Source organism: Rhamphochromis longiceps, linkage group LG19, assembly GCF_057381845.1.
Source record: "Rhamphochromis longiceps isolate RC_006_pf linkage group LG19, R_longiceps_female_GT1.1, whole genome shotgun sequence".
In the NCBI taxonomy this organism is placed as follows: Eukaryota; Metazoa; Chordata; class Actinopteri; order Cichliformes; family Cichlidae; genus Rhamphochromis; species Rhamphochromis longiceps.
Window position 1 is genome coordinate 14,398,807 of NC_140575.1, and position 12,475 is coordinate 14,411,281.

A 12,475-nucleotide genomic window follows, 5' to 3' on the forward strand; every position below is an offset into this window, starting at 1 on the left:
TGTCAGAAATCATAAATGTGAGTAAAACGTTTTGGGGGTTTTTAAGGCTCGTAACCGGCACAATCTGGAGCAGAGCAGCAAGTTGGCCCAGAATAAGGAGCTGCTGAACAAGAGGAACGCCCAGGTGACCGTGATGGATCAACGCATCGGTGACCTGAGAGAACGCCTGCATAAGAAGAGAGCAGAGGTGCAGTCTGCAAAGAAGTCTGGTCTTTCTTTATCATGTTATATGAGTCTCATTCTGGGTGTCTGTGTGTGTCCACTTCAGTTAAGTCGTATGAATGGAGGCACTCTGTCCTCCCCTCAAAGCTCTTCCCACCCCGGTGCTGGAGTTTCGGGTCGAGTGGCAGCTGTCTGCCCCTACATCCAGGTTCCATCTGAGGGGAGACAAGAGCCAGGGTACCCGCTCCCAGCTGACCCACCGCCCAAACCCACCCCTCTCAGCCACATTCGCTCCCTCTCAGGTTGGTGGATGTTTATTTTGTTTTGTTTTTTTCCCCCATTTTAAGTCTCTGTGCTTTACCAGACTTGGTTTGTCTTTATCACTGTCTGACCTCTAACTTGCTCTTCTTCCATTTCTTTCTCCTGTCGTGTTTTTTCCCTCTTCCCCTTCTCTGTCGGTGTTCTCTCCAATGTTCAATGATTTAATGTGGTGGTTCTGTGATTGCTGTTTTGTAATGTGTTGTGGTGCTGGTGTGGGTCTCGCTGTTGTTTTCGTCATTCCGATGTCATGGTGGTGATGTTTACGTCTGTGCTGTTGTTTGGTGGGTGTTACTGTCTCGTGGTTGGTGTTGTCTGTGGTGGTGGGTGTGGCCTTACAGAGGAAGAGAGGAGTGCCATCAGGAAGCCTCCCAGCCAATGGAAAGAGTCAGATTTAGACATCGTCCTGTCAGAGCCCACTGAGCGGTGGGAGGGGCCTCTGTCCCCTCAGGGGGGCGACAGTAACAGTGAGTCCAGGAGAAACCACTAAACACACTTACTCACCGCTGGGTTTATTGGTGATAGCACGATGCTAGCAGCACCTTCAGCCTTAACTCCTCGTTTTTACACAAAAACCAAGTTGCTCAGTTGCCAAAAGTCACCTTACACAAATCCAAGTGTAAAGTATCAAAACAGTGTATGGGATAGTAGTGAAAATTAGTTTATAGGTTATAATATTATTTCAACATAGCACCACATGTTTATGTGAAAAAGAAGGGGATGACCACTCGAAAGATTCACTTAATAGATTTTTTGAGCAGACGTTTAAACATTCTGTTATCTAGAAACTGCTTGTGTGAGTTTTTTAGGGTGAATATTTGGTGGTATGGCTCTGTAAATATGGCCTCTAAGGAGGTCAGGGTGCTGCTCTTGAGAGTAACTGGAGACATGCAGCTTGAGTTAACATAGAAAGTTAATGTCAGATGTGTGATCTGAGACAGCAGATTTGGAGCCTTGTAGAAAACACAGTTTTGCAGGTAGGAGACTGAGATTTTGTGTACAGCTCCTCATATACAAGGCACATAACATTCGTTAAATCGGTTCAAATCAGGTCAGAGGTTTCAAATCTAGGGCTGACACTATTTTATATATATATATTTTTAGAAAGATCCAGTGATGGTGCTCATTCAGAGCAAGATGTTTTATTCGATTTATAAACCATCCCAGTCCAGCAAGAAGTTATTTTTCTGTCCAGGAATAAGTGTGTGTGTGTGTGTGTGTGTCTCTGTGTGTGTGTCAGAAAAACATGTTCATGAGCAGTTATCATAGACTGTATTCCTGCTAATTAGTGCAAGTTAATTAGGAGGTTAGTCCAGCAGTCTACATAGCGATCACTGTCATTTTCAGATAATGGATTTTAAAAAGATTCCAGTATGTTCCAAAATGCCACAGATGTAGTTGAGCGGTTCAGTTTAAGGAACTGAGTTTACTAAAAGTTGACCTCCGTTATTGTCATGAAGGGGAAATTTAATACAGAGAGCTTAAAATTTCTGTGTATGTGGTTCTAAATGTGTTCATATCTGCTGTAAACTTGAACATTTTAACACGGGAGTTTATAGGGACTGACTCACTTTTGGAGCCAGCTGCAAAGACCCAAAATAGAAAAGGGCATTCACAGCACACATTTTCTTAATCTGACTCCCAGAGTGGATGCATTCAAACCGAGCACGCTCGTGTTTAAACCGCTATGCAGACCAGATGGTAAAGAGACAAAACATAATTGAATCAGCTGCTCAAAGGACCCTAAATTGTAAAGGTCGAGTGTACAAGGGTGCAGACATGCCATCTGATAGCCAACAGCTGCTCAGGGTTAAGAAGCACAGCTTCAGAAAATAAACCAAAGTCTGGCTTTAGACTCGAGTTTATTTATTCCGACATCTCTTCCTACACAGTGTGGAAAAATACAATTTAAACTGCCGATATCTATTTTTTTCACCTACACTGAAGTAAAATAAAGAGTCTTCAACCAGCTTTGTTTTAACACCCATTGTGTTCTTGAATCCCAAAGCAAATGCCACAGTTCTATTAATGTCGCTGCTTATGTAATGCGGAAAATTCGTAGTTGTAAATCAAATCAACAGTCTACTGGGCAGGGGGCCATTGCACATGAATGAGAGAAAGCCTGAATTGTAGCTATCTTTAGTACGTGTGATGAGTGTGTGAGGGAGTCGGATAACAAGAGGTTTTAGGTGAGAGGGTGATGTCATCGGGGAGATTAAGCCCAGAAAAAAAGCGAAGCAAGAAATCATTTATTTGTTTAAAATATGTTTAACAAAACTGGCTCATATTTGCTAGAAAGTGCTGAAACGATGGATATTTATTATACTACTTTTTATAATAATTTTATATTTGGATCTAAAGCTTTCTGTTGTGCATCCTGATGGTTGGGTGAAAGATGTCGGATCTGTTTCTGGTGAACTCCTTCAGTTCCTTCTCATTACGTGAGGCCATTTGTAAGCAGTTTTTGTAGTGTGACTGTATATGAAAGGTGGCTGTTGAGTCTGGCTCTGAAAAGCTGCATTTTTATTCATGGCCATCAGGGTGCGACTTCTCCAGCTGTAAATAGAAGTCAGATTATATAAAAGTCTGTGAGAAAATGATCGTGATCCTCTCTTATATATGACCTCAATAATTGTGATGTGTTTAAAAAAATCGTTTTTCTCCGATTCAAATCGATTTTAGTTTGGAAAAATACAATATCGATTCATTAAATCCTGAATTGATTTTTGAATATAAATGTATTTTGCAAGAAATGCCAGCATCTCATGTTAAAGCTCACAAAACTATTTCAACAACCAGCAGAACTATTAAAGAGCAGGTAAACGGATTCCGCAAAAAGATGTAAACACAAAGTGTGGACCGTTCACCTGACGGCACGTCCACGGACACGCTGTCGGGGCTGAAAGCTGACATCTCACAGATTCCGAAACTGCAGCTTTGGTCTCTCTCCGACCAAAATTCACTGAACCAGCAGCAAAAGAAGATCAAAATTACGCTTCACGTTTCAAAAACATTGTCGTGAATTCGCTCTGTTTTTAATACGAAATGATTTTATCTTGTAAAACATGTTCGCATTTAAAGAAAAATAGACTATAAATCAGGTTATGCTTTAGCATGTGTGCCTGTTGATTTCATTACTGTATGAGCGTGCAGTTTTTCAGCCAAACCTTTATTTAAACAGGAAGTGAAATCTCTCTTGTGAAAGCGTCCTCACAGCATCAAATTAGATGTTTTTAAATGGAGAGAGAAACTGGAGCTCAGAGGGGAGAACTCAGAAACAGAATGGTCTGCCTGGAACCACAGAGCCACCATGATGCTGTTCAGATACAGAGCTGGGCTGTTATCTACGTCAAAGGCAGGAGGAGAGATTTCTCAGCAGAGCATTGCATTTAATCATTTGTTTGCATTAAATGCTGTGGCTGCTGATTATGGCAACATCATATTTTACAGACAGAATATCAAACTCAAACGCTTAAAAATGGTGAACTAAAGAGACTTGAGTGGTGAGGCTGAAACGCTTTACTGCATGACCCGTTTGTCGTTTGCACCAGGACGTACCGTGACTGTGCTGTAAACTGTCTTTCCTCTATAACACTGAGTGACTGCTTCTAATCTGGGCTCTCAGGGGCAGGCGGCCAAGTTTCCACCTCTCACAGAACTGACTGCTTGTTTCCTGTCGTGACTGTTTTCTTCCTGAGGTCAGCGGGTTAAAGCAGCCAACAGGTTTCGCAGCACAACTTACTGTACAGACTGCGTGGCTCCTGGGTTGAAGAGTTAATCAGTATTAGTCTGGTATGAGCCAGGACTGTGACGTGACTGGGCGAAATGGTTAGGTAACAGTTTGTAAATGGCTGCTGGAGTTTAACATTATGTGGAATTTTATTTAGCAGCACTTATTTAGCCATTTTAGCGCCACGGCTTTGATGGTGGATCTCCATCAGTCATTTCTTCTCCACTTCTGCAATACCTTGGAAGATCACCTGACTTCTTCACAAAGCTATTTCCTGTTAAATGTCTTCAAGGGTGTGGCCAAGTTGCCATGAAATTCCAAAGCATTGAGCTAGGCTGTTGACCTTAGCTGTCACAGACAACAGTGGCTGAAGATTTACTACTGTGACTCTGCACTGAACTGAGCCAGTTTATTATGTAACAACACCTCTGCAGAGACAGAGGCTGAGTTAAACTTCACATTGTAGAGTTTTGTTCTGTTTTAAACCCTGATTGTAGCGGCTTCCTGTTTTTTAGAGGTTTTATTCTTCTAGTAAAAATAGTTTAACTGCAGCCACTGTGCATTATTACAACTTAAATTATATTGGCTACAAATTTTAAGTATTGATGAGTTACCTTTACTTAGTATTGTTATTTTAGATGTCCTTTTCAACCATTCATTCTTAATTTTCTCACTTTTTCTTGCTAAGAACCCTTTTTTTTTAAAAATTTAATTGTAACTCTTGAAAAGTGAAAGGTGTAAGCGCCTGGAGTACGCCTGGTTGGGAATCAGTGCATTGTCCGCTTGGATTTATGTTGCCGAGTAAACTACAGACATGCTCTGTGTATGCTATTTTAGCAGCATTAAAATATACATGTATATGCAACAAATACACATTATATACACTCCCTTTAACCGATCATTTTTTTAGTTACTTAACCGTTCATAGTATCTTTTTTCATCTGTCTTTTCCATTTGGATTTATTTGCTTCTTTCTCACTTTAATTTCCTTTCCTGTTTTGATCCCTTCCTCGGCTCCCTGACTCTCTGCCGCTTTCTCCCTTCAGCCAATGAAGCACCGTGGCCCACCATCACTAAGAGCGTAACAGACTGGAGGACCAACAGTCCAGAACAGGTACTGGTGTAATTCTCAGTTATATTAGTTATTCTCATGAATTCTGTGATCATAATAAATAATTTATTGCACTGTAAGCGATGTTATAGAGGTATCAAGGCTCACTTGAGGCTTCTGCTTAGCAGTGAAGTGATGGTGTGAACTTTTCAACTCAAAATGTCTAAGGAGGAAAATCTCCATGGGAAGCAGTCATGAATGTCTTGGTGTAAGAAGAAAAAAAAAATAGGTTATGCAGTTACAGTGGGGCAAAAAAGTATTTAGTCAAATACTCTGTTATTGCCAACAAAGGTTATGTTACAAAGTATTGAGTTGTATTTTTGTTATTGACCAAATACTTATTTTCCACCCTAATTTACGAATAAATTCTTTACAAATCCTACCATGTGGATTCATGGATTTTTTTTTTCACATTCTGTCTCTCACAGTTGAAGTGTACCTCTGGTGCAAATTACTGACCTCTGTCATCATTTTAAGTGGGGGAACTTGCACAATCGGTGGCTGACTAAATACTTTTTTGCCCCACTGTATACTTCATATCTGTGTCTCCCTCCCACCAGCTTCCCTCTGGTTATGGTACGTACCCCAGTGCCACCCACCAGGCAGCTGCACATCACTGCGCCACGAGCTCCCTGCCTCGTTCTGCCCCTGGTACACTGGGTTGGCCTCGATCCGGTGCCGCCTCATCCCCCCATTCATCATCCCCCTCTTCACAGCAAATACAGCACCGTATTTCTGTCCCTCCTAACTCAAGCCAAGGTAATAAATAGTTTTATTTATTAAAATAAAAGCTTATCTTCTTCTTCTTCTTTCAGTCCTGTTGATTGTATAACTTTGTTTTTCTGTTTCTGCACTTAGGTTCTGCCACCACCTCCCAGCCCTCCCCGCTGTCCCCACAAACAGAGCGGACAGATCCCCCTCCGGCGGTGGCCGTACGTCCCTACGTCCCGGACCATCCCTCCAGGCCACAGTCCCCCAGGAAGGGCCCTGCTACTATGAACAGCAGCTCCATCTACAGCATGTACCTACAGCAGCCTCAGGCCAAAAACTACGGATCTCTGAGCAACAGGGCTACTGTCAAAGCAGGTGATTAAACAGCAATTACTTGTTTAGACAGTTTGACAGCTTCTGCAGGTGAAAACAAACCATAACCCATCCTTTTTCCTGTCTCTCCACAGTCTACGGTAAACCCATCCTCCCCTCCTCCTCCACTTCTCCATCCCCTGTCTTTTTCCTCCAGGGGGGAGGAGGAGGAGTAAAAATATCAGGGGAGGAAGCTACAGATAAAGATGGAGGAAAAGGAGAAGGAGGAGAGAGCGGCGAGGGCCAAATTCAACCTCCACCCAGTGTGGACAACATCCCTCGTCCCCTCAGTCCCACTAAGCTCACCCCAGTTGGTAGGTGCAACCAATCACCAATAAATGTTACCTTTCTTTGTTAAAATGTTTCTCCTGTATGTGTTTAATACCAGAAAACACATTTTGTGTTAAAATAAGAAGAGTGATAAAGATGCTGAACGCTGGACCTCGACAGGAGGAAACGAGAAACACCAGAGAAAAGATTCACAGATGTAATGAAAGAGGACATGCAGAGGGTTGGTGTGACAGATGATAGCCAGGGATAGGATGGAGGCAGATGATGGAGCAGCACTTAATGCACTGTCACATTTTAGGCCAAACTTTGTGCTGAAAAAAAAGTATATTTGTCTGCACACTGAAAAAGATGTCACATTATGTTAAATACGACACTAAGGATTGAAAAAGCTCATTTCAAGCAATCTAGATATGCAAAAGATGTATAAATTAATGCTCTTTGAACTATAAAAAATGCATTTGTTTATTTTCTGTTTGGGTGTTAAATGCATGTCTACACACTTTAAAGTTTATTACAGTAACCCAGTCACTTAGTCACACTGGCTGCAGAAATATTACTCGCATAGTTTCATAAATTTCCCGTGTCTTCACTGGTCTCTTTGAGTGATACTCTTCTTATTAGCTTTTTATTCTTACTAAAGCATATTCCAGCCTCCTTCATCATTTAACCACAAATTTTATGTCAGTTGTTCAGTCAAGCATTGATTTCCTGGGAGCAGCCCTAGAATTGAGTCAGAGGACCTTCCTTAGAAAGAGCTAAATCAGCCATTCTCAAACTGCAGCCTGCTTCCAAATCTCCTGAAACACACCCAAACCTTTAATCACGTGAGCCAAATAAAATATATTTAATTCTTTCTTTTTCCAATGATACATTTAGATCTTTTTGTACTTAACTTTTTCCCTTGATAACAAAAATAAGATGCGAGAACATGTTAAAAAAAGACATTTAAAAAATCTATCTCTCTTGGCCCGCTTGAATTGTAGCCCACACCTTGGAAATCATTAAAAGCAGGACCAGATTTTTAAATCCCAGAATATCACATTTATATCTTTTTTATACTGTAAGTCTTAAAGAAAGTTCTCATTAAGTTATGGTAGTGTGCTTATCAGTCACAGATCACGCTATCCTGAAGAGCTTTTGGGAATAATTTCAGCAAAAGAAAAAAGATACAATCTAAGAAACAGGAGCAGAAAAAAATACATTTTGCCAAGAACAAATGACAAAAGAAGAAAGTAGCTTTAAAGCTTTGTCCCCCACAGCCCACTCTCAGCTCCGATACCAGAGCGATGCAGACCTGGAGGTTCTCCGCCGCCGCTTCAGCAACGCGCCGCGGCCCCTCAAGAAACGGAGCTCGATCACTGAACCTGAAGGCCCTCAGGGGCCAAACATCCAAAAACTGCTCTACCAGAGGTTGGTGCTACCACATGTTTAACTGCACCAGGACAAACAAAAAACTTTCAGGAATTTAAGACAGAAACAGAATCAAAATGGAAAAATGTAATTTGTTTTTGCCGTTTTTTTTTGCAGGTTCAACACATTAGCAGGAGGCATGGAGGGAAGCTCAGGTAAGACACCGACATATGATGGTCAGGTGACATCTGTGTGCCTAAATATATATAGATTTAAGTTCCTTCTTTAATTCTAGGCAATACTTTCTACCAACCGGACTGCCTTTTGGGAGACATGGACAACATTCATTCAGCTAATGGAAACGTAGAACGTGGAGATAAACAGGTCGCTGCAGCAGCCGCGGAGAGTGAAGCCCAAAACCTGAATTCGGATTCCCGCCGTTCGTCTCCTCCTGCAGTTACGACAGAATTATCCAAAGAGACAACAGCAGCGGCAGAGACTGGCAACGGCGTCTCACCATCGACCCAATCAAGCCCGATTCCTGTACCTGAGAGACCAGAGGACCAAAATAATAACAACCAGAGAGGCTCTAGTCCTGCTCAAAACTCAGTTGGCCACATCTCTCCTTCACCATCTCCTCCTGCCCCGCCCACTCTGCCTAAGGTATGTATACAACAACACAAAGCATACACATTAAACCTGGGCATCTGTCACACAACAATACACCAGGTTCATTTTCTTTACTGTTTCTCTTATGCTGTTTGCTGCAGGTAAAGCGAACCAACCTGAAGAAGCCGTCATCAGAGCGAACCGGTCACGGCCTGAGAGTCAAGTTTAACCCTCTGGCTCTTCTCCTGGATGCGTCATTGGAGGGAGAGTTTGACCTGGTGCAGAGAATCATATATGAGGTAGATCAGAACATGATGTTGTGCAATTATAGTGCTCTTATAACACAGTCTCACTTTTCATACTTGCAAAGATTACTGTGTTGCTTTGCAAAGGTAAAATTAAGTTGAATATAATTTATTTCTATAACTACATCAGCCATAGTTCCAAATGATTCCTAAACGCAGAAGCTAAAACAAGAAAACTGACTCACAGACATTTGAAAGCACTATTTCAGTTTCATCACTCATCAAAGTGACCTCAGTTTGGCCGTCGGTTTGGATGATGCTCTTACCTGGATGATTGAGCAGGCATCAAGACAGGTCTTTGAGGACATTTTTGATGTGGTCAGTGATTAAAAAGCAGAAGCACACCGACTGTGATCAGGTTGGAGCACTGATGAGACAGGAATGGATCACTATCATTTAGGATTTGGGCCAGAAGCCGATATCCAGCATCCCACTGAGCCCAGAAGAAGAAGAAGAAACTTATTGTAGTGAAGACACTGAAATGTGTCAGAATGAGTGATGAGGCTTGAGATATGCCGTTACAGTAAAGAGACAGTAGGGGTTATCATCAACAGAGATATGATCTGCATTTGGAGAATGACCTAAACCACAGAAATCTTGTGTCATACAACAGTAAACTTAAAAAAAATAACGAGTGCATTTGAACTCAGAAGCTGTCCTGATGATATTTTCTTTAGTCCTGTTGAACAAATAGTCTCTGAAGTGCGAGGTAGCAGCTGGTCAACTATGGAAAGCTGGCCTTCTTAGAAGACAAGGGAAACTTCTGCAGAGCCTTCAGATTTTGAGATAATTTTTAAGCAGAGCTGAAAATCATCACACAATGTGGTTACACTTGTAAAGGTTACTTTTTTGTGTTGCATTAAAAAAAACATTGGGTTATGCAACAGTGTAATATTTTTACATGCCAGTAATTACACCCACATGCAGACTGCCTCAACAAATTTGCCATTTACCAGGCAGTTTTAAAGCATTTTCAGTACCTTCCTGACAATACTTCCCTTTAATCTGTGCCAGTAGAGAGGAGGTCTCAGCAGGGAACTGTACAAGTTATAGTCGGGGATGCACTCTGCAGCAGCAGAGAAAACAGAGCCTCACATCTTTCGATGGAAACCCTGCCATCACTCACGGGAGAAGAGAGTCCTTACTGACTTCTTAGGCTTTAAACTGAAGTTAATGTTCTCAAGGAAACAGTCAGATCCACAAAAAGCTCAGTTTGATATTATTACACTCTGAGGCTGTGAGACTCAATAGTTTTCAACCTGCTCAAAACATGTTGTTTCCTGACTTTTGCACTGAGATCATTCTCAGCTTCTCCAGGCTGATATCACCGTTGTGGAGGTGAGCAGCTAATAACTTATTCCGGCGTTCTCCAAGTCTAATATTTCTTTATACGCATCTCTTTTTATTTCAGGTGGAAAACCCCAGCATGCCCAACGACGAAGGCATAACACCTCTTCATAACGCCGTCTGTGCTGGTCATCACCATATTGTGAAGTTCCTGCTGGACTTTGGAGTTAACGTGAACGCAGCCGACAGTGACGGATGGTCAGTGCCTTCATTCGGTCTGTGCGTCATGCAGTAATACAGAGACCAATAACAGAGCAGCGGCTGCATGAAGGACTTGAGGGAGTTTGAGTAATGAGCACGCTTTGTGGTGGCGGTGCTGGAGCTCGGCTCAGAGGCAGCAGTGACAGAGATAATTGACTCCACTTTCATTTTGGCTCAGCTGCCTTAGCAGTATTGAAGGAGGAGATTACAATATGCAATTAGGGTCTGTATCCACAAGTTGCTTGATTTAATTACTGATGCATTTGATTCTTTCGTGGTTAGTTTAATTTAAACTGTAGTTGTTTTAAAATGCATTACAGGAACATCTTTTCTTTCTTTCTTTGATTGGAAGTGAATGAACTTTGGTAAAAAGAGAAATGTTCATGTTGAAGGAGGACCTAATCCTTTTCTTTATTTCCTCTCACATGGAATGTGCGCAGTGCTGTGAAAAAATCTAGCCCACGATTCAGTAGCTTGCAGAACCACCTTTAGCAGCTAAACTAAGTAACTTGGAGAAATCGTTTTCTGTAGGATTTCATTACTCTCTCACATCAGTGTGGAGGAATTTTGACCCAATCTTTCTTTTGGAGGTCTGGACTTTGAATGGGCCATTGCAGCTGTTGTAGATTTCCTGCTGTGCTTAGGATCATCGTGCTCCTGCATGACCTAGTTTCAGTGACGCTTCAGCTGTCACGTTTGACTCTAGAATACTTTGGTATACAGAGAAGCCCTTGGTAACTCAATCCTACAAGGTGCCCAAATCATCATCCCTCCACCACTGTGCTTGAGAGCTGGTACGAGGAGTTTGTGCTGATATGCTGGTGTCTCGTTCTGTTTTTATAAAGGTGCTAACGCTTACCCTTCTAATTCCTATGGAAACAAACGGTAATGGTGTACTTCATTTTTCATAGGACTGCATATACTGACCGAATTGCGATGCTCATATTAAACATAGACAACGTTTCAGATTTCAGATACTGCTCTAAATGCTTGGTATATGCAGTTTTTTCTACTTTTAGCTCAATATGACATCAAAAAGAGGGGATAGTCCTAATAATAAGGGGAATTCATGAGCCCAATACTGGCTTATAAAGCTGGATCAGACCCACCTATGGGTGAATCTATTTGTGAAGGAAGCTAACAGCAAAGGGACAGCAGTTTGGTAGTTTTGGATATCTGCTATGCTAACAGTTTTTTTTTTTTTTTTTTTTTTGCTGTGAAGTCACAAACTCTGCCAGTCATACAAAATTTGATCAAGCGAGTTAAGGCGACTAAAAGCTCAGCTGACTCTGCTTTAGATCTACAAAAGATCTTTATTGCAATTACAGTAACATAATATATCATCAAATTTCCTTTTTTTCTTCCTTGCAAGGTCCCTTTTAATGTTGTTGTCTTCACAGGACCCCGCTGCACTGTGCAGCTTCATGTAACAGCGTCCACCTCTGCAAGATGTTGGTGGAGTCAGGGGCGGCCATTTTTGCCACAACGATCAGCGACGTGGAAACAGCCGCGGACAAATGTGAAGAAATGGAAGAGGGCTACACCCAGTGTTCCCAGTTCCTTTACGGTAGGAAGATACAAACGCACTCACCTGCGTGTGCAATTACCATAATCGCACAGGTAAACGTCTAAAGTCATCGTTGTGTCTCTCACAGGTGTGCAGGAAAAGTTGGGTGTGATGAACAAAGGTTTAGTCTATGCCCTGTGGGACTACACAGCCCAGCAGTCTGATGAGCTCTCCTTCAGCGAAGGTGATGCTATCACTGTGGTGCGTCGCCATGACGACACTGAGACAGAGTGGTGGTGGGCGCGCCTGAATGACCGCGAGGGATACGTGCCCAGAAATCTGCTGGGGGTGAGAGAACCGAAACCAAAAGAGCGAATCTGGTGAAAATATCACAGTGAGAAAGTTAGACATTAGTATAAGAACAGGTACAACTCAAGGACAAAAAGAGAGAGAAAGACTTC

General features: G+C 42.0%; 1 protein-coding gene across 5 annotated transcripts in view; it reads left to right on the top strand.

Annotated features, from left to right (window-relative positions):
- Nucleotides 1-12,475, top strand: part of LOC146646412 (apoptosis-stimulating of p53 protein 1-like) — a 56,689-nt gene that overhangs the window by 41,926 nt on the left and 2,288 nt on the right. For 4 of the 5 annotated variants that reach the window (XM_085390496.1, XM_085390495.1, XM_085390500.1 and 1 more), the window contains 14 exons: nt 47-187; nt 269-464; nt 822-947; nt 5,257-5,324; nt 5,882-6,080; nt 6,180-6,407; nt 6,500-6,718; nt 7,955-8,105; nt 8,223-8,260; nt 8,341-8,708; nt 8,816-8,953; nt 10,371-10,504; nt 11,908-12,074; nt 12,163-12,362. In XM_085390496.1, coding sequence (XP_085246622.1) covers nt 47-187; nt 269-464; nt 822-947; nt 5,257-5,324; nt 5,882-6,080; nt 6,180-6,407; nt 6,500-6,718; nt 7,955-8,105; nt 8,223-8,260; nt 8,341-8,708; nt 8,816-8,953; nt 10,371-10,504; nt 11,908-12,074; nt 12,163-12,362 — 2,373 coding nt within the window. The remainder of the gene's footprint in view (nt 1-46; nt 188-268; nt 465-821; nt 948-5,256; nt 5,325-5,881; nt 6,081-6,179; nt 6,408-6,499; nt 6,719-7,954; nt 8,106-8,222; nt 8,261-8,340; nt 8,709-8,815; nt 8,954-10,370; nt 10,505-11,907; nt 12,075-12,162; nt 12,363-12,475) is intronic. The other variant, XM_085390498.1, reaches the window with a different exon arrangement.